General features: G+C 35.5%; 1 protein-coding gene across 2 annotated transcripts; it reads left to right on the plus strand.

Moving 5' to 3' along the window:
* The first annotated feature begins 1,640 nt into the window (after positions 1 to 1,640).
* Positions 1,641 to 26,715, plus strand: LOC102618367 (serine/threonine-protein kinase TOR). Of its 2 annotated transcripts, none has more exons than XM_006486806.4 (57): positions 1,641 to 2,055; positions 2,843 to 3,181; positions 3,265 to 3,339; positions 3,663 to 3,835; positions 4,582 to 4,680; positions 5,506 to 5,665; positions 5,794 to 5,937; positions 6,077 to 6,246; positions 6,352 to 6,556; positions 6,632 to 6,826; positions 6,955 to 7,107; positions 8,661 to 8,782; positions 8,950 to 9,052; positions 9,157 to 9,252; positions 9,584 to 9,714; positions 10,154 to 10,256; positions 10,338 to 10,517; positions 10,611 to 10,703; positions 10,798 to 10,833; positions 11,146 to 11,244; positions 11,340 to 11,438; positions 11,588 to 11,750; positions 12,270 to 12,394; positions 12,525 to 12,577; positions 13,333 to 13,456; positions 13,545 to 13,730; positions 14,364 to 14,516; positions 14,585 to 14,737; positions 14,847 to 14,918; positions 15,037 to 15,171; positions 15,282 to 15,343; positions 15,565 to 15,662; positions 16,738 to 16,847; positions 16,925 to 17,098; positions 17,218 to 17,283; positions 17,584 to 17,652; positions 17,804 to 17,914; positions 18,114 to 18,254; positions 18,353 to 18,481; positions 18,669 to 18,834; positions 18,907 to 19,121; positions 19,266 to 19,472; positions 19,813 to 19,926; positions 20,000 to 20,203; positions 20,463 to 20,543; positions 22,988 to 23,062; positions 23,144 to 23,210; positions 23,292 to 23,452; positions 23,654 to 23,827; positions 23,934 to 24,062; positions 24,164 to 24,247; positions 24,820 to 24,881; positions 24,965 to 25,037; positions 25,138 to 25,272; positions 25,463 to 25,636; positions 25,718 to 25,980; positions 26,453 to 26,715. In XM_006486806.4, the coding sequence occupies exons 1-57, from the start codon at positions 1,936 to 1,938 to the stop codon at positions 26,469 to 26,471; spliced, it is 7,422 nt and encodes a 2,473-aa protein (XP_006486869.2). In that variant the 5' UTR covers positions 1,641 to 1,935; the 3' UTR covers positions 26,472 to 26,715. The 2 variants fall into 2 exon arrangements, with proteins under 2 accessions (XP_006486869.2, XP_006486870.2); XM_006486807.4 differs by having other exon boundaries at positions 1,642 to 2,055; positions 8,953 to 9,052.
* The last annotated feature ends 738 nt before the right edge of the window (positions 26,716 to 27,453 follow it).

Raw genomic sequence — 27,453 nt, forward strand, 5'->3', positions numbered from 1 at the left:
TTGAGTATTGAAATGATCTGTTATTATTTGGTGTCTCTCTTGAATTTTTATTTTTATCCTGTTTCTTTTGATGATTTTTTTTTAGGAGATTATTGCTTATGATATTTACAATCATATAGTTACTGAGATCAGTTTACATCAACTCTGATATGACACCGTTCAGATTTTAATTCTCTCAAATATTTGAGGGACGTTAACTCCCCTCCTTAGAAAAAAAAATGCCTTCACTCAAACTTTAAAAAAGAAAATTTAAATTAAACTCCTGTGATGTGTCATTACGAGATCGAACCACTTCACTCACACTTGTTTTTTTTAATGATTTGAATGAGAAAGCATGCTATGCTATGCGCTCGGGAAAGTAAGTTGTATGCTTTGCATCACATTGCATGTTATGGTGGCACAATTTTGGTGGACTGCCGTCGTTTTTGCTATTGCTGTTTGTTTTAATAAATCCCCACTCTAAAACTAAATCCTATATCATTTGCTTGCTCCACTTGTGCCTAATTTACGCTTCTTTTTTTTCATGGAACAATATAATAATTCTCTTTGCTTTGGAAAATCATGTTGCTATAAACGAATCAAATTCGTATTTGAGGACATTAACTTATTTATTTGTTTAGAATTCATTTAATAAATAAGTTATAAACTATTTTAATACGGTTCATTCATTTAAAATTCGTTTATTATTCATTTAAGTAAACCTAATTTTAAAAAAAATTAAAACTTGAAGTCTAATATAGTAAATTACCAATACAATAATACAAAGTATATGTGCGCGTGTGTATATAATGTTTGGCAAGCTCACTTAGATTAGATTGAGTGGACTGAATTCAAATTTAATCCTATGATTAGATGAGTAGTTATCCTAATTCTCACATGCGTTGAAATAGGATTAAATTAAATAATGTTTGTCCTCTTATGATTTCTCTTTATTTATTTATTTATTGTTATTAATTAATTTTTTGCTTATTTATTTTTATTCACGATTCCATAAAAAATGACGTAATTTATTTTTTATTTTACTTATGACATCTTCTTTCATTTATTTATTTGTATTAATATTTAATGTTAAAATAATAATTAGTTAATAGTATAGTATATGTATTAACAAAATAATTATTAAGAGACATTTCATTTATCATTTGAATATTATGTAAAACATTAACATTTGATAAATAAATAATTTTATATTTAATTATTTTAATAATATTTTATTTAATAGGTAAAATATACATCATATAAAAAAATATAATTTAAATAAATTTAATTGTTCTAATTAACTTCACTTATATTTAATTTAATATAGTCTAATTTGATATTAATATGATATTATACTAAGTATAATACAAGGCTGGTGCTACGTTACATTTAACGTAACGTACGCCACACACAGCAACAGTTCCGGGTCCCTGTTGGATGTCTGTGGACCCTAACTATTTAATTACATTTAACGACTGAATTTAACTGTGACACGGTACCACATTTACACCGTAGCTGGACCCTCTAATCCGATAGTTTTTATAATAAATCCAATTTAATCGTGACAAATGGTCAAAATTGGTTAAGGGTATCGGCTACCCAGTCACCTTTGCAGGCACCACATGCATTCTTTTTTGTTATATTCTCACAGCCGTTGGATTTCTGACTCGTAGTCCGACGAATGACATTATTTGGCTGTTAGTTACAGTTTTCTGTAAGGGAGCCGCGCCCCACTAAACTAACTAAAGCTTGAGAGAGGGCGGCCTGTAATTATCACGCGTACTCATAACTCATAAACGCCAACTGCACTCTCAAAAATTCCACAGCAATCACTGAAAATATTTTCTATTTATCAATGTCTAAAGATAAAAGAGAGAGGATCTGATTCTTATAAAATAGTGTCTTCAACAAATTGAGAGAATTTAGGGTTTAAGGAGTTGGGAGGACGGCCAATCAATGGCCTCCACGTCGCAGTCGCTGCGCTACATCGGGCCTCCAGCGCCCGGCGCTGGCGGCGGTAGCTTGGATGCGCTTAATAGAATCCTTGCTGACCTCTGCACTCATGGCAACCCTAAGGTATATGATCTTTTCCGTTTGTTTTCCTAGAAAATTACTGAAAATGTTGAATTTTGGTCCTTGTTAGTAGCGGTGCTGCCACCGGAGGTTTGTAGAGGTTCTCTTAAAAGTCAGTATAGTTGATCACGGAAGAAGAGTGAAATTAGTTGATTTGGTTTTGTCTAAGTTCCAGTTTCGTAGTTGAAAACTGCTGCACTAATGGTAACCCTAAGGTGCATGATATTTTCTGTTTGTTTTTGGAGAAAATTGCGGAAAATGTAGAAGTTTGGTTGTTTTGGTGGTACTGGCCCTGGAGGCTAGTAGGTGTATCTTAAAGTCAGTTCAGTTGATGTGAAAAAGGAGAAGTCAAATTAGTTGATTTATTTCTTCCCAGTTTTAGCCAGGTAGTTGAAAATTACATACTTGTAGGAGAATTTTGCCATACGTTTTAATATAACCATTTAGGAGAAGGAGAGAGAAAGAAAATGTAAAATTAGTTTATCCTTTTCAGTTTTTTTTTTCCTGAGAAAATTCCGGAAATGAAAGAAGATGTTGAATTAGGCTTCAATTTTCATGTCTTTGTACTGAAATTAACTTCTGGTTAGTGATACTGAAGCTAGTACTTGAAAACCATTTCAGTTAACAATTGCTTAGAAAATGAAAAGAAAAAGCAGTAAAATTTGTTGATTTTGCTATCGTTGGCAGATTCTTTTGTTGTCTTAAACTTTATATTTTGATAGTAAACAACAACATTTTAAGCAGTATATCACACTCTGCTTATAGTTTGTTATTTTCTATCGTTTTATAGGAGGGTGCTTCATTAGCTTTAAGGAAACATATAGAAGAACAAGCACGTGATCTTGGTGGAGAAGCTTTTTCACGATTTATGGATCAATTATATGATAGAATTTCTGGACTATTAGAAAGCAATGATGCAGCTGAAAATTTGGGGGCTTTAAGGGCGATTGATGAGTTAATAGATGTGGCACTTGGTGAAAACGCCTCCAAGGTTTCAAAGTTCTCTAATTATATGAGGACTGTGTTCGAGGTGAAGCGTGATCGTGAGATTTTGGTTCTTGCTAGTAAAGTTCTTGGTCATCTAGCGAGGGCAGGTGGTGCGATGACTGCTGATGAAGTGGAATTTCAGGTTTGTTGTTCTGTGTTTTCTTGGGTTGTTGTGTATGGTTTCTGTACGAGCACCACAGAATGAACAGTGTTAATTGGTTGCAGGTGAAAATGGCACTGGATTGGCTTCGTGGGGATAGAGTAGAGTATCGACGTTTTGCTGCTGTCTTGATCTTGAAAGTAAGTATGGGCATTTCGGCCTGCTCTTGCACACAATAACTGCATGTTTTCTGTATTTTTTCTTTTAATTTTTTTCTTATTGGATGTCTATGGGGAATAGATGGTAACTTAGCACGTGAAATTTGTCAACATATAAGTTATGTGAATTAGATGTGAACTTGGCCTGCAAAAAATTTTTTTATGTAGAAAATGATGTGTTCTTAGCCCAATTTTTTTTCATCATCAGGAATTTTAGTTTTTCTTTTTATTAAAACTCTTATGTAATTATCGTAATTATCTTGCTTACCAAGGATATATATTTTTTTTAACTCTCATCCATGAAGGAAATGGCAGAGAATGCTTCAACCGTGTTCAATGTTCATGTAGCTGAATTTGTAGATGCAATTTGGGTTGCATTGAGGGATCCAACTTTGGCTGTTAGAGAGCGGGCTGTAGAGGCATTGCGCGCTTGCCTTCGGGTTATTGAAAAGCGTGAGACACGTTGGCGTGTGCAGTGGTTAGTTACATATCTTTGAAATTTTTAATTAGATAGCAGTGGGTGCGTCTTCTTGCTTTGGGCTTCGGTGTCTTTGAGATAGCGTGTTATAGTTGGCATAGCAACGTGTAGGGATATTTGGGTATGCTTTTGTATAGCACAAAAAGCTTCTGTTTTTTGTTTGCTCATTGGACAGTTGGTCTACTCTCTGTTTTAATTTTTCATTATCAATGCAATTTTCAGGTTCATAAAAAAAAGTAAAATTTGAAGGTGAAAACTTTGTTTTTAGTGAGTAAAAGGAAACAAGTATAGAGAAAATGCAAAACTCTGCTTTAAAGTGTTATAGTATTGCGGTGAGATACATGCTGTGAATTGAGTTGAAGTTCTATTTACCATGTGAGATTTTGCCTTATTTGATCAATTTTACCGTGTCCTTTGACTGTTATGATACCCCACTCTCCATGCACGTAGATAGAGAAATGAGACTGAATGTTCAACATTGTCTCCATAGGAGCTAGCAAAAAATTATTTGGAAATAGAATGATCTTATTTGATTCTATTTCATAATTATTCTTCAGTAACTGGTTCATTCTTATTTTCAACTACCTGTAGAGTTCCATTGCTCCCTAGACTTAGCTTAATTTAATTATCATTGCTTTGTGCTTGCATAATGACAGCATTTTAAACACATTGAAAAAGCTTTCTGTGTTCTTGTTCTTTTCACTTTTTTTTGAGGGAAATAAGACCAGTTATAATCTTTGTGACAGGTATTATCGTATGTTTGAGGCTACTCAAGATGGGCTCGGTAGAAATGCTCCAGTACACAGCATACATGGCTCTTTACTTGCGGTTGGGGAGCTCTTGAGGTAGGTAGAGATATGTGTAATGCAAAAACTTTATTGGCTAGTGAAGCTGTTTCCTTTTCTAGTTTGAGTAGATTTTCTGTGAAAAAAGTTGATTGCCTCGTTTCCAAATTTACCAGTTGTTTCTCTTTTCTTGTGATTGCTATGATTGCCTCTTGTCCATTGCTATGGTGTTAATTGCCAAGTTGAAGTGCATATGGTAGTCAAAGAAAGAAAACTTTGAAGAGGATTTTGTGGTCACCTGTGTGAACTACTGTAGCCTTTAAGTTTTTTATGCTTAGATTGAACTATAAGCATCCACCGAATCGGTCCATGTCTTCCATTTAGGAAAAAATTAGTTGGCTACTTGATGCTACTTCTGTTTTTGTTTCTCTAATCTTACAAAAGTTTGTTGTTGTGGGAAATGGATTAAATTAGCGAAGCCAATACCAAAACATAAAACTGGCTGCTAAAACCAAGACTTTGAAAACTGTTCTTTGCTCGCTGTGGTGTCTTGGGTATATATGTTTGCATCTGTGTGTCTGCTTGTTTGATTCATATGGTGCTTTGGAATAGACAGACGTTTGAGACATCCTCTACATGGGCTTATTTATTTATTTTTTTAAACATTTTGATGTAGCTTATTCTCATTCATTATCTGTTAATGCATTTCCCGAAGAGGTTTGACTTTTAGTGTGAGGACATTATATCCCTTCATCAAAATGTCCAGTTTTTGCTAAATAATTATTGCATATATAAAGATATAACAATCTGGCTGTCATCACCACTGTTTTTCTTTAATTATTTTAAGTGTTTGTTGTGGGTAATATTGAAACGCTATCTGGACAGAAATACGGGAGAGTTCATGATGTCAAGGTATAGAGAAGTTGCTGAGATTGTTCTGAGATACTTAGAGCACCGGGATCGGCTTGTTCGCCTTAGCATAACTTCACTGCTACCTCGCATTGCCCATTTCTTGCGAGATCGATTTGTTACAAACTACTTAAAGGTTTGGAATTTGCTCCATTTTTAATGATAAAGTTGTTGCTGGTATGGAGGAAATTTTGGATGAAATCATCATTATTTATATAACATTTATTTCCACAATAATGTGCATGGAATTGTGATATCTTGCAGATATGCATGAATCACATTCTCACGGTTCTGCGAATACCAGCTGAACGTGACAGCGGGTTCATTGCCCTTGGGGAGATGGCTGGTGCTTTGGATGGGGAACTTTTCCACTATTTGCCGACAATTACATCTCATTTACGTGAAGCTGTAAGACATGGAGGAAGTTGGCTGTATTAAGTCACATAACTTTGATTTGTCATATTTTCTCATGGTTGCAATTTATTGAGCTATGCTGTTTCATTTGCTAGGAAACTAGATTTCTGATTGTTGGAATATTTACGTGTAGATTGCTCCACGTAGAGGTAAACCCTCTCTAGAGGCATTGGCTTGTGTTGGAAATATTGCAAGAGCCATGGGTCCTGTGATGGAGCCTCATGTTCGTGGTCTTTTGGATATTATGTTTTCTGCTGGTCTTTCCACCACACTTGTTGATGCTCTTGAACAAATCACTGTCAGGTACAACTTTGGGCATCCCTGTACTTCTCGTTAAGATTTTTTTCCCCCAGGTTGATTGTATGATTTAAGGATTTAGTCCTTCCCTGACATTGATTTCTGTTTCAGTATTCCTTCGTTGCTGCCAACTATCCAAGATCGGCTGCTAGATTGCATTTCATTTGTTCTGTCGAAATCCCATTATTCGCAGGCAAGGCCAGCTGCTACTGCCATTCGAGGAAATGTGATGAATATCCCTCAGCAAGTTTCAGACCTTAATGGTTCAGCTCTAGTGCAACTTGCTTTGCAGACTCTTGCTCGCTTTAATTTCAAGGTTTCTATACAGATAATCTTTAATATGAAACCTATGTTAACCTCAAATTTACTCTGAAGCTATTATATTGTCCAGGGCCACGATCTTCTTGAGTTTGCTAGAGATTCAGTTGTACTATATTTGGATGATGAGGATAAAGCCACACGGAAAGATGCAGCTTTATGTTGTTGCAAATTAGTTGCAAATTCTTTCTCTGGTGTATCATTTACACAGTTTGGTGCTAGTAGGTCTAATCGAACTGGGGGGAAGCGACGCCGTCTTATAGAGGAGGTTTGATTACAGAAAATTGGGTGTTTTATATTATTTTTAAATGTTACAAAGTGTGTATCCTTCTTGGTTATCGTTGAGTGCAGCTGTCTATTGTATCTCTTTGTTTCTCATATGTTGGACTTCTGCAGCTTGTGGAGAAGCTTCTCATTGCAGCCGTTGCTGATGCTGATGTTACCGTTCGCCATTCTATCTTTTCCTCACTATATGGCAACAGAGGTTTTGATGATTTTTTAGCACAGGCTGATTGTCTGAGTGCAATTTTTGCTGCTTTAAATGATGAGGTACGGTGATTTGCAATATTCTATCAGATTGACCTTTTAACTTCTATGTTTGAAGCCAATGATCTAATTACAATAACTATTTTAACTTTATTTGGTCCAGAAATCTGCCTGAAAGTTGTTTCAGGCTGCAGGATGCAGTCTGTGCATGGCTTCATTGTTGTCATGTAGCTTGTTTCCCTTTTTCTTTTTGATAAGAAGTAAAATTCCTCAGATTGCTATGCAAACAAAACTATATTAAAGTGAACAATACAAGGCAGCAAGGAAAGAAAAAATTGAATCGTTAAAAGGAAAGCTTCCAGAATTTCCTCAGAATGCTGTTGAAACCTAAGCCCATGGAGAAGTGAATACATTATTCTTCTCCGAAGTATTTCAAACCTCTTTTTTTTTTTTTTTTTGGGTTGAAAAATTGGATTCTTTCTGTCAGTTTAAACAATCCATAGCGATGGTTTTATTGCATGCCTCATTCAAACTATCTGTAGAATATCACCTCCTTCTGTTCCAAAGTCCTTCGAAATCTGTGCTAAGCTAATTGAGGAACAAACCAAAGTAGCTCAACTAAGCATTAATATTTACACCAAACTGCAATCCAAATTGGTATCCTCAAAAGAACAATGGATGGATTCCATTTTCTTGTATAGAATACAGCATTGAGGATTTGAACTAAACATTGGCCATGTCCTAGCATAGTTATGTGTGTTTAAGAAAATGCTTAAATTGTTATTCTGCACTTGGTGGGGTTAGCCTTTCTAGTGGCAACGTGAATTGAGACAATTACCTTATGTTCTCCATACCAGTGAAATCTGCACTATGAACAATCTGGTTATCTGTAAGGTATTTTTTTATTTTTCATTTGACTATAATTTTTTATTTTAAATTTAAAGAGAAAATAAGAAAACTTTACTAATTATATTGAAAAAGAAAGGGGAAAAAAAAGAAAATTTTACTAATTGAATGGAGATAAGAGGAAAAAATGTTTACAACTGATTAGAATCTTTGAAACAAGTGAATTAGTGTATTTAACCTTTGGTTTTAAAGTGCATACTTACAGAAAAAGGGCATGTGAAATTCAGTCTAATAAAAATTCCAATCATAATTGTGTTTACTAGAACTAGCTTGATCATTTAGTTTTGCTCTGAAATGCACTAAAAATAAACATTCCAATCTTATCCCCAAAATTTTTCATGACTGTAACTTGTTTGAAATCACCCCTAAACACTACTATTTGTCTTTTTTGAAGTTATTGTACTTTAAAGGACTCTTTTCCAATGGTCTTACAACTTGAACTTTTATTTTGGTTAATCTTCTCTAGAGTTGTATATATTTATGTGCAATTAGACATGTTTGAAGAACTATATTTGCGTGTTTTTTTGTTTGGAGTTTCTTTCCTGTGCATCCAAGTTGCTATGTTGTTCTACTCGTATGAAACTGTTTTGCAAATTGTCAATATTTCTTCTGAATATTTACATGCTGCAATATGATATTTCCTCCCATTAAATCTTAGAATTTTTTTTGTCTTGTCTTTTGAGAGTATCTGAATGTTTCTGTTGCATCAGGATTTTGATGTTCGAGAGTATGCAATCTCTGTGGCTGGGAGGTTATCAGAAAAAAATCCAGCATATGTTCTTCCTGCACTTCGTCGCCATCTTATTCAGTTGTTGACATATTTAGAGCAGAGGTGATTTTCGAAGGGTGATAGAACCGTGAAAGATTAACAGTTATCAATAGTAATTGGTTGAAATTTTTAGTTGGGTGTGTATGTGAGTCAGGGTTAGATGAAAGAACATCTTTTGCTTTAAGTTTATACTTTATGGTGTCAAATATTGATGACTGTTGCAATGTCAGCAGTGCAGATAACAAATGCAGAGAGGAAAGTGCAAAGCTACTTGGCTGTTTAATACGGAACTGTGAAAGATTAATACGTCCATACATTGCTCCAATACACAAGGCATACTTATTTATGTGTTGATTTTAACATTTGCCAGTTCTGTTCATTCTGATTAGAGGTTTTTTCATTTCTGCCTTCTCTCATTTGGTGATTTGATTTTTCAGGCTCTCGTAGCAAGACTTCTTGAGGGCACTGGGGTCAATGCCAATAATGGTATTATTAGTGGAGTTCTTGTAACTGTGGGAGATCTTGCTAGAGTGGTGGGTGAATCTGTACTTTAAGATAGGTTTCCTATTATGTATGATAGCCTTTGCTTAGCCTTTTAGTATAAGGGTGGGGGCTTGGTGCTGTGCATAATTTGACAGGCTATCATGTGAATATTGGTGTATACATGTTCATTTCCAATTAAATCGTGTTCTAGACCGGAACATGTTTGGTAGAGGAGGATACAAATTTCTTGTTTGCCAACGGCCTGCTAATCCTTGGGTCTAGAAAAGAATGTCAAGTTTCTACGAGTCTCTTGTTATTAAGCATTTTTTAACTTGTTTGTAGTTTCATCTTATATGGTTTTGTGCTGTAAAATTTGTTTAGGGTGGTTTTGGAATGAGACAGTATATATCCGAACTTATGCCTTTAATTGTCGAAGCTCTATTGGATGGAGCTGCTGTCACAAAACGTGAAGTGGCTGTCTCAACATTAGGTCAAGTTGTACAGAGTACTGGGTATGTAGCATTTGCTTTCTGTCTCTTTAAATTCTATACCTTGTTGGACTATTATATTTTATTGTGAGCTATGTTTTTTATGACACAGATCAAAATAGTGATTGTCTGTTCAATGAAGCAAATATTTTGGAGTCGGTTTTTGTTACTTGGTTCTGACATTTAACTATTCATGTTGAACAAAATGTTTTTTCTAATTTTGCTTAGGACTTACTATCTCAATGATGAAATATTTCTGCAACAGTAAACTAACTTGATGCTTAGTAAACTTGTAGTTACTTGGGAAAGTTTTTATCCTACATAGACACTACTACTGTTGTTGAAGAAAATTTCTCCTACATAGACATTGTTGATTTTAATACTTGTAATATCTTAGGTATGTATTTTTAGAGGGCTTTTTGGTCTATGGTCTAAATGGCTTTTCGGTCTATGGTCTTGGCAGATATGTGATAACTCCATACAATGAATACCCACAATTGCTTGGGTTGCTCTTGAAAATGTTGAATGGTGAGTTAGTGTGGTCTACAAGACGTGAAGTGCTGAAGGTAGCTATTTATGGACAAGAATGCTTATTTTATATCCTCTAAATGTTTTATCATGCTAAAAGTTTTCTTGTTCTTTGCCAGGTTCTTGGGATTATGGGTGCTCTGGATCCTCATGCACATAAACGAAATCAACAATTATCTGGGTCACATGGAGAAGTTACCCGTGCCGCCAGTGATTCAGGCCAACACATTCAACCAATGGATGAATTTCCAATGGACCTTTGGCCATCATTTGCTACATCTGAAGATTATTATTCAACTGTATTAATTATACGTGATGAATACTCATTAACTTTCTTGCTCCTTTTTTTTCCCATTAGTTAAATATTTTTATCTATGTTCTTTTGCATGCAGGTTGCTATTAATTCTCTCATGCGAATACTTAGGGATCCTTCACTCGCTAGCTATCACCAAAAGGTTGTTGGGTCTCTTATGTTCATATTCAAGGTACCTCAAAAATAAGGAATCTTCTCTTTTATGTGTTATATTGATTATTTTCGTATGTGGTTTAATTATTTGCTTTTCCTTTGTGCGAGGTTAGTCAATGGGTCTTGGCTGTGTTCCTTACTTACCAAAGGTTTGTTTAGTCACCTAATAAACTTTCTTCTCTGTAAATTCTTTTTATGGCATATTGTCTGATTGTAGTTTTCGTTGAACCACCCCGGGGAGGGAGCGGGGTGGAGAAAATTATAATATTTATTTTTTTGCAATGGAAATGTTGATATGAAATTTGGAGTACTTATAATCACCTTATGGTGTTGGGGGTGAGGCTTGTCCTGTCCTTACTGAGTTTTTAATATCTGACACAGTCCTTGTACTGGAATTTTAATCATTGTTTGAGGCTTTTATGTTTGATGATCGTGGCTTCTACGTGGCAATTTATCTTTAGGTTCTGCCAGATCTCTTTCACACTGTTCGTACATGTGATGATTATCTGAAGGATTACATAACATGGAAGCTTGGAACTCTTGTGTCTATTGTGCGCCAGGTAGATATAGATGTTGTGAAATTGTTTGGAACATGCAATTACAGTTTGGCTTTTTCTGGATATCAATATAAATCAGATTTAATGTTCTTTTGCAGCATATTCGTAAATATTTGCAAGAATTGTTCTCTCTAATTTCTGAATTATGGTCATCCTTCAGTATACCAGCTACTAATCGTACTTATCGTGGCCTTCCGGTATTGTTTCTATCTTCTATCTTTGGGAGATGTGATAATCAGCATGCCATATTTTTTTTTTCTCCCGGCCCTGATATTTTGCATTTTATTAACCCTCACCATCGGTGCCTCTCCCCCTGCTGTTCCTTTTTTTTGGTCTTAATGAGCAGGTTCTGCATCTTGTGGAGCAGCTTTGCTTGGCTCTCAACGATGAATTCAGAACACACCTTCCTGTTATTCTTCCATGTTGCATTCAAGTTTTAAGTGATGCTGAACGGTGTAATGACTACACCTATGTTCTTGACATTCTCCATACCCTTGAGGTGTTTGGAGGTTGGGATTCTTTATTTTTAATAATTTTCCATTGATATTTAACATTTTGCCAGTCTGTACCCCTGTGATTTATAATTGCCATGAGAATTACATAGGGAGAAGGTATTGAGCTTTATATTGGAGTACAGAACTATGGATCCAAACTTTTATAATATTTTATTCATAGCAGAAGTAAAACCATGCTTGATACTCTGATTTTATCTTTTACAAATTAGAAGTAAAACACATTGTAACTAGTCATATATATTCTTGCATTGTACGATTAAAAGTCTTTTTGTCCCATTTGTTTTGTCTACTAAAGGTTGTAGGACCTGCAGTAGTTCCCAGTTTTGAACTTGTACGTGTTGAGAGATTACTTGTTTGAAAGAAATGTTAGAGAATGTTTCTAACCTGACTGATGAAGTTTTTGGATTGGATGCCTTTAAGAACTCAAGGGGGCCTAAATATGCGTGTGCCTACTATCTGTCTGTGGAAACTTTTTCTCAAATGGAAACTTTTTTCTCATATTATTCAATATAGGGACGCTGGATGAACATATGCATCTGCTTCTTCCCGCACTTATTCGATTGTTCAAAGTGGATGCTCCGGTGGATATTAGGCGTGCTGCTATCAAAACTTTGACAAGATTGATCCCCCGTGTACAGGTCGGTGTCCAAACATTGTTCAATTTAAAGATCATCTAGCAGCAAAGTTGAAAATAGTAAATTCACTTATCTTTTGTTCAGATTCCCTTTGGTTGATATCTTTAGTTGTTATGGTTCTTTCTTTTGTTAGGTTACTGGTCACATTTCTTCTCTTGTGCATCACTTAAAGCTTGTCTTGGACGGGTTAGTATCTACTTCCTGATCTGAAATAATGTAATCAAAAAGTGTCCTCATGTATGTTTGTGCATGTGTGAGTGCCTAGGTATAGAGGTCTTGGCTGGCGATGGGAGTAATGAATCATCTGGGAAATTGATCTTATTTAAAGCTTTCTTAAAATTACTTTTAAATAATAGCCAACTTTCATTTGGATTGGGTTACAGTGATATTTCTCTTTCTGCCTGCTGTCACTTGAACGATGCTGGTGGAAGTTGTAAATTAGCCTGATATTGGATTTCAACTTCAGAATATATGAGAGTAGAATAGTGGGTTGTGAGGATAACATATGTTAAAGGATATGTGCGCAATTTTAACATTATAGCCTGGTGATGTGAAGCAAAAATCTTAGATTTCAGGCCTTCGCCCTGCTTCTATGAATGTGTGTCTGTGTGCTTGTAAGTTCTGTACCACATCTTTTGTGTGATTATGATGAACTAATTTTTTGTTAGATGACTTAATGCAAAATTTTTTTTTTCCTTTGGCTGATTCCAGCTAGTAAATTTGGTCTCTTCTTTTGTGGCACTGCAATGTGATGGCATGTGTATTGTGGGGACAGTTTTCATCTTTGATTTTTACTGAGCCTGGCAATTTATCCTCCTGTTGTGGTTCAAGCTGATATGCTGGCTTTGGCTTCCCAATTTTGAATCTTTTTACTCCAGCTTCTACTTATCTCTTGCATAATGTTATTCTTGAGCTTCAACTAAGTAGATTTCTAATTTCAGGAAGAATGATGAGCTGCGGAAGGATGCTGTCGATGCACTCTGTTGTCTTGCTCATGCCCTCGGGGAGGACTTTACCATCTTTATTCCATCAATACACAAGCTCCTGTTGAAACATCGGCTGCGGGTCTGTATCTTTCATTGCCAGTTCCAATTTTTATCTCTGGACCTTATCTTGATCTTGAGATTGAGCTTGAAATTAATTATGTTTTCAGCATAAAGAGTTTGAGGAAATTGAAGGACGCTTGAGGAGACGTGAGCCACTGATTTTGGGCAGTACAGCTGCACAACAATTAAGTCGACGAGTTCCTGTGGAGGTAATCAGTGATCCATTAAACGATGTGGACAGTGACCCTTATGAAGATGGTACTGACGCTCAGAAACAACTTAGAGGTCATCAGGTATTCATGATATACAATTGCAAGCTCTGTAATATATACTTTCTTTTATGTTCATCTTAGTCGTCAAGAAACTTAGGCAAGCCTTTTCTAGGTGCGAGGCTGCTAGCTAAGGTTCTTGCATAAAGTGAGATGAAAGCCTTGGTGGTTAGGCAGTCTGTTGCTCAGCATATCATGCATGACATGTCAGTTTTATGAGTATTGTATTATATAATATTCTCAAAATATATGCTGGTTGGAATGATGCGAAGGTCAAGAAATCAAAATAATCAAAAGGGCATAGAATCAAAATAAACAAGTAGTTGTTGAATCAACTGAACTTCAAAATAGTAGGTGTTAAATGCAACAGAAACAATTATGCAAATTCTTGCAGTACATTTCTATAGAGCTCTATCAATTTTTTTTTTGTTTTGGGGGGGGGGGGGGGGGGGGGGGGGAGTAGACTGCATGCTATTTCTTTAATGTTACGACCCCTGAAATATTGTTGTACAGCATTACAAATTCCTTTCTGAATGCCATTTTGTTCTTGTCCTCATCCATCATTCTTGTCTTCATCATTTGATACCTGATTTTGATTACATTGGAATTGGTATTTTTATCCCAAATTTTAGCAGTTTCCTGGGATCTGTCTTGCAGGTCAATGATGTTCGTTTACGCACTGCTGGGGAGGCTTCTCAACGGAGTACCAAGGAAGATTGGGCAGAATGGATGAGGCATTTGAGCATTGAACTGTTGAAAGAATCTCCTTCTCCAGCATTACGAACCTGTGCAAGGCTTGCACAGTTACAAGTATGGTACCCATTTGCATCTGTGTTAATCTTTCTTTGGGAATCAGGTTCTGATTTTCCGCTTTACAGCCTTTTGTTGGGCGGGAGTTGTTTGCTGCTGGTTTTGTTAGCTGTTGGTCGCAACTGAATGCAACCAGCCAGAAACATCTAGTTCAGAGTTTAGAGATGGCTTTTTCCTCTCCAAATATTCCTCCAGAAATCCTCGCAACACTTCTCAACTTGGTATACCTGTTTTCTGCATGTACTATTCCTGTTATTGAGGAAAGATATTGAATTCCAAGTACGAGATGGTAGTTATTAATTATTATGTGTCGGTGAACTTATCTTGCAGGCAGAGTTCATGGAACATGATGAGAAACCTCTTCCTATAGACATCCGTCTGCTTGGGGCTCTAGCAGAAAAGGTGTGCTGTAATGAGAACTCTGCAAACTTAGAACCAATACACTCGTTTTACATTTGTTGTACATTATGAGATTAACTGTGTATTTCATGCATCTCTAATTTTGTTTACTCCATATCAGTGTCGTGCATTCGCCAAGGCCTTGCATTACAAAGAAATGGAATTTGAAGGTGCACGCTCTAACAGGATGGATGCAAACCCTGTTGCTGTTGTTGAAGCTCTTATACATATAAATAATCAATTACACCAGCATGAGGTTAGCTTCAAATGAAATTAATGTTCTCTGATTTTTGTTGTCTTGTATTCTGATCCACATTGATCCTCTGAGATTTTCTGTTCTCATTATCCTTTTTTTTGCCCCTTTAGGCTGCTGTTGGAATATTGACCTACGCTCAGAAAGAGCTAGATGTTCAATTGAAGGAGTCATGGTATCGTTGAACATTAATAACTCGTAACATTTATATTACCTTTCTGCCAAATAAATCATGAAGGATTCTTTTCTTCTACTGCACTTTTAACTCATCTTTCTTGGCTTTCTATTCTCGTATAATTATTTTTAATCTCATCTTGAAAAGACAGTGGGGAAAATTCTCTTTTACTGTTGATGCTAGTAGTACTGGATTATTCACAACTTGTTCTCTGTATTTAGGTATGAGAAATTGCAGCGTTGGGATGATGCACTCAAGGCTTACACTAATAAAGCCTCTCAAGCATCAAATCCACATATTGTATTGGAAGCTACTTTAGGTCCATATCAAGTGTAACTTGCTCTATTGTTATTGCTCAGTTTATTCTCCTTGTGTACAACGGGTTTCTTGGTTGCTATAGTTCTATGTCTGAAACTATATTATCTTATAATGCGTATGGTAATTATATTGTTTAAAGTCTTTGTTCCTTTTTTGGGAAAATAATTAAGAATAGTTTCTTAATTTGTTTTGGGATGTGAAATTCAAATCAGTGCAATGATTTCTGTTTGTTAGGCTTCATTCTTTTCAACTTTCATTTTTTATTCAGTATATTTCTATAATGGTCTTTGTTTCCTTGCAGTTGGTAGTCTGGTGCCAATATGGGTATCAATTTTGTTATCTAATCCTAAAATACGAAATTTAGCAGTCAACAATCTAGTACCACCATTATCTGAGCTGAAGAGAGAACCATTCCTTTGTATTTGAACAAATAATTACAAATTGTGTCAGCTTATGTCATCTCAAGTCATTAATTTTCTTATGGCCTTTCAATGTGATATGCTCACTGACACTGTTAGATGCAGTGTGCACGCTACTGTGAGCAACCCTTGCTGTAGATCTTGCAACTATGCTAACTTTTGTATATTTTCAAATTTTTTACATGAAAAAATGACACAGTTACTTTGGGCCAATGCTGTTGTTGTGTACGTATCCTAGAAGGGTTTGCATGCAACCTGTGAGCCGTGGATTTCCCATCCCCTGTTATGGCCTTTGGCCTTGAATTTGCTATCTAGGTTTAAAAAAACCGTTGAGATTAGTAGAGGGGAACCAAATCTGCCCTCAGGTTCAGTTTGTAAATGCTGTTGGTTCCTAGTGAGTCTGTTGCTGAGGTAAAATTTTGCAATAAGATGGGTCCCCTGTGCTATAATTGAGGCAACTCATTTAATACTGCTTTCTACCTTTGTTTGATTGACATTCACTTTAAATGCACCTCATTGATCCTATTGAGCCTGTTTGTTTGCCACTTCTCTTGATTGACCATGTTTATGTAACTAAAGTATTGCGCTGACATGCTTATGTGACATTGCTTCTGTGTTCGTTTATTGAAATGGTTTTCTTTTTGATGTATTACGTAGGGCGGATGCGTTGCCTTGCTGCATTGGCTCGATGGGAAGAGCTTAACAACCTCTGCAAAGAATATTGGACCCCAGCTGAGCCTGCTGCACGACTAGAGATGGCACCAATGGTTATTTTTTTGTGTTAATACCAATGTTATCAATACTTATGCACTCCATGCTGATACCAATGAGGTTGTTATCTCAGGCTGCTAGTGCTGCTTGGAATATGGGAGAGTGGGATCAAATGGCAGAATATGTGTCTCGGTTAGATGATGGTGATGAGACAAAACTTCGGGGTTTGGGTAACACTGCTGCTAATGGTGATGGAAGCAGTAATGGTACATTCTTCAGGGCTGTTTTGTTAGTTCGTAGAGGAAAGGTATTATTTATATATATCAATATTATTTCTGAGCTATGTTTATTTTCTTTTTTCCTTTTTAAATTGTTATTTATTTATATCCTTTGGATTTATTTAAATTTTATGGATTTTTCCTTCAGTATGATGAAGCACGTGAATATGTGGAGAGAGCTAGGAAATGCCTTGCCACTGAGCTTGCAGCTTTGGTCAGTTTTGTAACTCCACAAGTCCTCAATTATTGAACGTTTTTCTGGTTTTATTTTGTAAACTTGTTGCTCTTAGGATCCACCCACCCCCCCCAAAAAAAAAAAAACAAATATAAGTGGAAGAAATTTAAGATGTACATACTAGCATTGGTATTTTCATTCTTCAATTGAGCATTTGGCTTGTTCTATTTACTACAAAATCAGAACTAATTACTCAGATTTTGAAAATTTACAATAGAGTATACATTGCTCAAAAATTTTCTTTTGGTTGAGTAGTCCAAGTATGTTTTCTTGTAATAGGTCCTGGAAAGCTATGAGCGTGCGTATAGCAATATGGTTCGTGTTCAGCAGCTTTCTGAACTGGAGGAGGTTTGTTCTATAATTTATTTGTTTATTCCTTTTAGTAGTGAGGTTGGTTTGGGGAAACAGAGGGGATTTACTTTTATTACTGTTGCTATCATTTACCTAGGCAAGCACGGCACGGTTAAATAGTATCATGGAGAACATTTGTTTTTGACAGGTAATTGATTACTGTACTCTTCCCGTTGGAAATCCTGTCGCTGAGGGAAGGCGGGCTATTATCCGCAATATGTGGACCGAGCGGATACAAGGAACGAAACGCAATGTTGAGGTACATGCTTTACATTCCTTGATTTCAGTTTTTCTTCCCTTACTTTTTGAACGATGAAGTTGGTATATACTTGTTAAAGCAGATTATACAGGAACTAAATTGTCACATATTATGTTTAAAATAAATATTTGTTAAATATGCCTTCTTTGCTCACAAGATTATTGATTCCTTCCAATATTTTCTTTCCTTCAATGTATAGGTCTGGCAAGCGCTTTTGGCTGTTAGAGCTCTCGTTTTACCACCCACAGAAGATGTTGAAACTTGGCTCAAGTTTGCTTCTCTTTGCAGAAAAAGTGGACGAATTAGTCAGGCTCGATCTACTTTAGTTAAACTCTTACAGGTCTGCACTCTAGCTTTTTGGACATTTATGATGCTACCTTTTATATTTTCTTATTTTGTGGCTGTTTCTTATTTGACTTTGTTTTATGTTGTATTTAGTATGACCCTGAGACATCCCATGAAAATGTACGATATCATGGGCCTCCTCAAGTAATGTACGCTTACTTGAAATACCAATGGTCACTTGGTGAGGATCTTAAACGAAAGGAAGCATTTGCTAGACTACAGGTATAACTGTTATCTCTTTGCTTACAAAAGCTCTTTAAAAGCCCATGTGTGCAGAGATACAGTATCATTCGTTTACAAGATTACATGATTGCCTTAAGAACTCTTCTTTCTGCTGGCATTACCTGCTCACTCTTAGTTCCCTGCTCTCTCTTAGTTCTAATGTTTATGTTTTGTATTTTTCTTATAGACTTTGGCCATGGAGCTATCAAGTTGCCCAGTTATTCAATCAGCTGCTTCCACTAGTTTAACCACAGCTACAAGTACCAATGTTCCACTTATTGCCCGTGTGTATCTCAAACTTGGATCTTGGAAACGGGCACTTCCTCCTGGATTGGATGATGAATCTATACCAGGTAAATTAGTTCTTGTAACCTAGAAAACCCTTTTTTTCTTTTTGGTGTAATAATAATCTTCTTCTTCTGTAGAAATTATTGCTGCATATAGGAATGCCACACAGTGTGCAACAAAGTGGGGGAAAGCATGGCACTCATGGGCATTGTTTAACACAGCTGTGATGTCCCATTACACCTTAAGAGGCCTCCCTTCTGTTGCATCACAATTTGTTGTTCATGCAGTCACCGGATATTTCCATTCTATAGCGTGTGCAGCACATGCTAAGGGTGTTGATGATAGTTTACAGGTAAAAATATATCTTGATATTAGGGGTTGTTACTGATTCCAACAGCCTGAAGTAAATCTTGAGGATACATGTTTGAGTCATTTTATTTTTACATGAATTTTTGGATGCTAATTTAAGTTTTCTTCAAACTCTGTATTCCTTCAGGATATTCTTCGTCTTCTCACTTTGTGGTTCAACCATGGAGCTACTGAAGAAGTCCAAATAGCCCTGCAGAAAGGTTTTGCACATGTCAATATTAACACATGGCTGGTTGTTTTACCTCAAATAATTGCCAGGATACATTCAAATAACCGTGCTGTGAGAGAATTGATACAATCACTTCTTGTGCGAATTGGACAAAGTCATCCGCAGGTTTGTTCTTGGCCTTGCATTTCCAAAATTCTTGTTTCATCATGTGGGTGGTATTGATTGAAGAATTAATGGTAATAATAAATTCTTGTGGGTATTGTAGAGCTCTACAATTAATTTTTTTGTTTCCTTTAAGTTATAGTCACAAGATTTTGAGGTTTTTTCTTTTTTTTTTGGGGGTTAGGTTTTTTATTTTCTTGTACATCAGCCGAAGCATAGTTTCCTAGAAATTCAAGTTTATCACCATGTCCATCTTTCATGTCGCTGATTAGTTTGTTCCTTAGAGGTTTTTCAACTCAGATGAGTGCCTACCCTTCCTAACGTGATTTCAATTTTTCTTCAGGCTCTCATGTACCCACTTCTTGTGGCATGTAAATCAATAAGCAATTTACGTAGAGCTGCAGCTCAAGAAGTGGTTGACAAAGTTCGGCAGCATAGTGGTGTGCTGGTGGATCAGGTCTAATAGTTAATTGATTTGCATATGATCTATACTTCATTTTTTGTGTCTTACAAGGTGCTTTCACATGCAGGCACAACTCGTCTCAAATGAACTAATTAGAGTTGCTATACTTTGGCATGAAATGTGGCATGAGGCACTGGAAGAAGCTAGCCGTTTATATTTTGGTGAACATAACATTGAGGGGATGTTGAAAGTGTTGGAGCCATTGCATGAAATACTTGAGGAAGGGGCTATGAGGGAAAATACCACCATAAAAGAGAGAGCATTCATAGAGGTTATCATTTTTTTACTTAAATCGTTTTTCTTTCATAATTGTTATTTTTATTATGTTTTCATTATGATTAGGCAGCAATTAATGCATGCTGAGTAAAGCAAGGCATATTTTTTTTAACCCTATTGTTAATTAGACAATGAACTGTTCTTGTAGTTTTGCTTGAACTTTGTGGCCCTTTTGTCTTGTCAGCCATTTTAGCATTTAGGATGCTGTATTAAAATTTATTCATTTGCTTAGTGTACCTTTTTGCTGTTTGTAGGCGTACCGTCATGAATTGCTGGAGGCTTATGATTGTTGCATGAAGTATAAGAGGACCGGAAAAGATGCTGAGCTTACTCAGGTATGAACAATATTAGTAGTAAAGTTTGTTCTTCTTAATGGTTATCTGTCAGATTTTCGAGGGAATGGGTTTCAATTGTTTGCCATTGTGTGTTTTCTGCATTGTTCTTTCATGTAGAAATATGAAACCAGGCTGGTCTAACTTGTATATGCATTGTTCTTTTTGTGGTCTAACTTGTATAAGACCTTTAATCTAAGTTGGTCAGTCCCTGTATCATGCTACTCCCTCCTATTAGAAAGTTTTTCTTGCTTAAGAGGGACAAAAAAAGCAAGGGTTCTATGGGACTGTGCAGTCTTGGCTATTTTTTGGGTTGTATGGAATGAAAGAAACCAAAGAATCTTTGATAACAAGGCTGGGGAAGATCCTTCACACCTATGGGACAAAGTCAAGTTCTGGACTTCCCTCTGGGCATCTATAACTACTGAATTTAAAGACATCTCTTTATTTTTTATTCTGCTTTATTGGGAAGCATCTTAACAGGGATGTACTCTTAGTGAGCTAGTGTTTTTGGGTTTCGGGATATTTTATCTTTGCAGTTTCTAAGTGTTCTGTTTATATCGGGACTTCTCGTCCTTTTTTGTGGATTTGTAATCCTCCTAATTCTTGTACATATTTCTTATAGTTTTATTTAATCTTTGTTTCTTAGCAAAAAAAAAAAGAAATATGAAACCAGGCACACCAGGACAGAAACAAAATTTGTTTCTCCTTGGAAATGTATTATAGTTTTCTACTCCTTTCTTCTCACCTCTTTAGGTGTCAGTATCCTGAAGAACATTAGAAGTATCATATACATGTAGAGACTCTGTTGTCTTGCTGCTCAACGGACTTTTCGAGCATTAACAGATTCATTTCTTGAGTAGCCTATACTCTGGAATTGAAGTAGCGAAATCGGCCTTAGCATAGAATGCCTAAATGTAATTTTTCTGCTGTGCCATTGACTATCTTCATGTTAATTCTTTTAAAAGCTCAGCCAAATTCTCTGGTGCCCACCTAGCGTACATGCAGTGAATGACGTAAACTAAATAGGCTGTATCTCTCAATTTTGTTTTACTTTTTTTAGCTGACAAGGAGTGTCAATTTATAGTTTTAGTATGTTCTGTTAAATATTTCTTAGAAAATTGTTTTATATTTTTGGTATACCATATAACTGAGAACCTGCCATTCATTTGTGAAATGCATGGTTGATTATAATTATTATCATGCTTGCTTAACTTATGGCTTTGTTTATTAATTAGAAAAATTTTCCTACTGATGCTATTGTTCTCAAATTTTTATCCAAAGTGATGCTCTGCCCTGTAAACTTAAGTATTTATTGTGTACTATTGTTGGAATTTATGATCTTATAGGATTTGTATTTTTTGGGCTTGGGGGTTTTTGATTTTTTTTCTTTGTGGACTTCTTGTTCCTCCTCTATGTACATTTCCTACATTGGATGTACTTATTTTGTTTCTGAGCAAAGAAACTTTAGGCTTTTTATAGAGTTGAAAAAGTACTATTATATTTATACCGAAGCTGTTTCTCTCAAATTTTCTTACCAAGTGATTCTAAGGATCCTAAACTCTTATTAAATTTGACCATACAAGTGAAGGGGAATATTAGGGTGCATTCGGTATTGTTTTCAAATTCAATTTTCTGTTTTCTGAATTCAGTAAACACTAAATACACGTTCGGTAGCTCATTTTTTAACATATTTTTGTAAATGTAAAATTCATTCTACACTTTTAACAAAGGAAATAAGAAAACAATTTTTTTCTTGTTTTCCTTGTTTTCCCATACAGTATTAAGTTTCAAAATGAACAATTTTCTTATTTTTTATTTATTATTATTATTATTATTCCTCCCAAAAAATCAATTTCCCTCACAATAATATTTTCTTTTTATATACATTATAATATTTATGTTTTTATATATTAATTAAATCAAATATGTAGAGATTATCCTTTTTTTAAACAAAAAGATTAACGAGATCACCTAATTTATTCTTAAAATAAAAATAATCAATTTATTCTTAAAATTAAAATAATCAAACTGATTAAATAAAAAAAATAATTATTCATTACTTAATTTTATGTTTATGAAAATTATTCCAATAATAATTATTTAAAATATTCCTACCGAACGTATTTTACTTTTTTTCATTTTCAAGATTAGTTTTCAAAATGATACCAAACACATTTTTAAATTTTAAAAATAAATTTGAAAATTGCATTCATTCTCATTTTTGTTTCATGAAAACAGCATTTAGAAAACAATACCAAACAGGGCCTTAGATTTTAGAGACTTGTAAGCCCTTTCCCTTGTAGCTTAAGCTTTTGGAATTGACAGCAACTCAGCTTAAATGAAAGAAAGAAAGTTGAGAAAATAAACGAACACTGAGTCAGCACAATGGTGTTAGCTTTCTCCAGTTAGCTGAGTGCTAAGGATTTTGATAATATTTTGACCAGGCATGGGATCTCTACTATCATGTCTTCAGAAGGATAGACAAACAGCTTCAAAGCCTTACCACTTTGGACCTGCAGGCAAGAACGCCGCTTTTATGTTAAATTTTAACTCAATTCATTTTTGCGGCACTAACTATCCACTACATACATGGAGAACAGTCTGTTTCTCCTGAGCTGTTGGAATGCCGAAACTTGGAGCTGGCTGTTCCTGGGACATATCGTGCTGGTAAACTGATCTTCTTAACTGTGTTTTGGTGCCAAATCTGGTGTGCTTTCCAAAATTTATACCTGCCATTATCATTTTCAGATTCACCAGTGGTGACAATTGCATCATTTGCAACCCAGCTTGTTGTCATTACATCAAAACAACGACCTCGTAAATTGACAATTCATGGGAGTGATGGTGAAGATCATGCTTTCTTATTGAAGGGACACGAGGATTTGCGCCAAGATGAACGTGTCATGCAGGTGCTTTCTTCTTTCGACTTCATTGTTCATTCTGTACTGGAGCTATTATGTGGTGGTGGATTGTGCCATTTGGTTCAGGGATCTGGATTCTGAGGCCGTTATTGCACATGTTGTCTGAATGGAAATTACTAGTTAGTACTGTCTTTTATGTTAAATCATCATCTCAAGACTGATTTGTTTGACATTCAATTTTTGTTTCAGCTTTTTGGGCTGGTAAATACCCTGTTGGAAAATTCTAGAAACACTTCAGAGAAGGATTTGTCTATTCAACGATATTCTGTCATCCCTCTATCTCCAAATAGCGGGTTGATTGAATGGGTCCCAAACTGTGATACCCTGCACTATCTTATTCGGGAATATAGGGATGCCCGAAAGGTCTGTTGAAAGTACATTAAATGATTTAGTTTGGTTGGCTAAAGTCCATAATTTTCATTTTTAAGGAGCTTATGGTTAAGTGGGGAGCTCATGTTTGTGTTTACAGATCACCTTAAACCAAGAGCATAAATATATGCTAAGTTTTGCACCAGATTATGACCATTTGCCTCTCATAGCCAAAGTGGAAGTTTTTGAATATGCTCTACAAAATACTGAAGGGAATGATCTGGCCAGGGTATGTATTGTTCTAGAATTCGATAGCATATTCTTCTCTGTATTGCTTATTCCTTAGAGAGGTGTTATTTAAGGGATTATTTTCTTGTTTCACTCTTAAAGGTGCTTTGGTTAAAAAGCCGTACTTCTGAAATATGGCTAGAGAGGAGGACGAACTATACCAGAAGTTTAGCAGTGATGAGCATGGTATGCTTTCTGCTCTATGCATGTGTGCATTTTCTTTTTCCTTTTTTCTTTTTTCAACCTTCTGTTTCTTAGGTTGCTTTTCCATGCATCAAAATACCTGCAAAATCAGCTATAAAATTATAACTTTGAACCAGTTAGTGTATAAACTCTTGAAACTGCATTTGTGATGTCCAAAACTTTATTCTAATTCAGGTATCCTGTCTTTGCACTTCCGGTTAATCAGTTTGAAATAGATTCATTATATCAAAATGGGCCCTTTATTGATGCTTGTTTGGTTCCACCACACAGAGCATTTGGTGATGCCAGACCCATCGGTTTCACACTTACAATCTAGGATGGAGAAGCTAATCAAAATCATTATTTTTGAAGTTTCATCTTTGGAATAAAACCAATTTCGATTTGGAATCTTTCCAAATACAAGTATAAGAATAGTTCGAGTGTCTAAATATCACCAAAATGAAAATATGGCAACAGGGTTTCAGGAAGAAGAAAAGAAACTGAAAGATTAAAGTCCGGTTTATCATGTAGGTAACTGACACCTCATCTGCTTTGACTAACTTGTCTTGTTTCAGGTTGGATACCTTCTTGGTTTAGGGGATCGGCACCCAAGTAATCTTATGCTGCACCGCTATAGGTACATTATGATGATAAGGATAGAGTAGGTAGTATCTGTAAATAAAATCCATTAAGTCTCTCATATTTGTCAATCCTTTGCAGTGGGAAAATTTTACACATAGATTTTGGGGACTGCTTTGAAGCTTCAATGAACCGGGAGAAGTTCCCTGAAAAGGTATATTCCAAACTAAAAATGCATAACTGAATTTGCTTTCTAATATAAATGGCTGTTTTATAGAAGCGCACTCGCCAATTTCTTCGTAAATATTCTGTAGGTTCCTTTTCGCTTGACTAGAATGCTTGTTAAAGCTATGGAGGTTAGTGGTATTGAGGGCAACTTCCGTTCAACATGCGAAAATGTGATGCAAGTTCTGCGCTCAAATAGGGATAGTGTTATGGCTATGATGGAGGTATGGATCTTTTATGTTGCTGCTTCAGTTAGTGCCTTTTTCTCTACTATACTAATTGTGTCCTACACTCCATTTAAGTGCGACACATAGAATGAAAGGAAACCACTGGGTGATATGCATTTTAATGCTACCGGCATGGTCACAGAAAATATATGGAAGAAGCTGATTTTTAGTTCTCATCTGTTTTCAGGCCTTTGTTCATGATCCTCTCATCAATTGGCGTCTTTTCAATTTTAATGAAGTACCGCAAATGTCAGTGTTTGCAAATACTCATGTCCCTCCTGTTGTGAATGCCGAAGAAACTGCTCCAAATAGAGAACTTCCTCAACCACAACGGGGTGCTCGTGAAAGGGAGCTTCTTCAGGTTTTAGGATATACTACATATAGAATCTTTTGAGATAGTGCTATTATAGGATGCTTATACACATTGTTGTGATAAATGCAGGCTGTTAATCAACTTGGTGATGCTAGTGAGGTTTTGAATGGGCGTGCTGTGGTTGTCATGGCTCGGATGAGTAATAAGCTTACAGGACGTGATTTCTCATCTACACCACTGCCCACTAGTTCTATACAACAAGCAGTTGACCACAGCACCTTAATCTCTGGAGACAGCCGTGAAGTTGATCATGGTTTATCTGTTAAACTGCAAGTGCAGAAGTTAATTATCCAAGCTACATCACATGAAAACTTGTGCCAGAACTATGTGGGGTATGATTTCTGTTTTTTTCCTCTTTTATATATTCTCTTTAGTGCACTCAATAGTCAATAAGCACTTATTCACTTTTGGCGTTAATGAAGCATATTTCCTTTTTTGAAAGGTGTAATTATGATTATTCTTTCAATTAGTTGAATAAATGAGAGTTGGGTTTGCATTGGATGTCAAGGTGAAAAGCACTACACCAGTATGCAATTAGGGATTATAGGTGGAGTCATTGATTCATTTACTGTGGTTATCTTGTTCCGCATAATTAAGTGGCATACTATAAGGCGCATTTTTTTTTTGTTAAGGTGATTGTTGAACATTTACACAGTATAATTTCATTGTCTTCCATTTTATTCAAGCTTATGAACCTTTATTTTCTAAACTTGTTGGCTTTACCATTTTCTTCGATAAGCTACTTCACCCCGTAAAATTCCAAACCTTTGTTGATTCATCGTCTATACTTTGTGCCTGTTTCAGGTGGTGCCCTTTCTGGTGAGCCAAAGCTGCCATATATGCTGTGTATATACAAATGTACAGAACAGATAGTCGTTGTGGTTCGTGTGTAAGTGTGTCCCCCCTTCTCTGTTGACCCTTTTTGTGTAATTTATGTAAATAGACGCGCACTCATTTATTAAATATCGCAAGCGTAGTCATGCAGTCATTTGCGTCGATGTATGATATACTTATGAGGGATATTCCTTGCTCGAAATTAGTAATATATAATTATATGTTATTGATTAGACTTGATTACCCAATTCCTGGAATTAAGTTTTAAATAGATGTCTGATACTGAAATAAAGAAATTGATTTTGATGGTTCTAATTTTTTTCATTTATTTTGTGGGCAGTAAATGAGAGAGAAACGAGAAAATGTGAGTAAAAGAAGAAAGGAAACTAAACACTAAAGTCGGAGAGAAACAAATTATTGGAACTAATAATTCATGTTCTCTAATTTTTACCTTTCATTCTTTTCTAATCTAATGATAACAAATTTGTCTATAATTGTGTATAAAAAATTAAATATATATACCGTGAACCGGTCCTAATTATATAATAATACACAAATCTTGATTGCTGGTTACAGGCTCTAACTGTTGTCCTTCAATTTGTAAGTACACTAATGTTACGGATAACTTTCTCTTTCCCAAATAAAAGTACGTTTTATTTAAATAAAATTCTTCTTTTGCTAAGTATTAACTTAAAAAAAAAAACAAACTTATATAGTCCTGCCAGGGTGAATGCAGGGGATATACTCAATTTCCTCTAAAATACCTAATATATGCTTTAAATTATAACACTTTAATTTTACACATATACTTTAAAAAAAAAAAACCAATGAAAGTTCAAAAATAAACTCAACTAAACCCTCACAAAATTGAACTCATATCCTCGAAGTAGTTGAGAATACTTAACTTCAACCAAATCACACACGATTAGTAATTTAGCATAAATTCTCCACTTTTCTATGTGAGTCGGGTA

The sequence above is a fragment of the Citrus sinensis genome, chromosome 8, assembly GCF_022201045.2.
Source record: "Citrus sinensis cultivar Valencia sweet orange chromosome 8, DVS_A1.0, whole genome shotgun sequence".
NCBI lineage: Eukaryota > Viridiplantae > Streptophyta > Magnoliopsida > Sapindales > Rutaceae > Citrus > Citrus sinensis.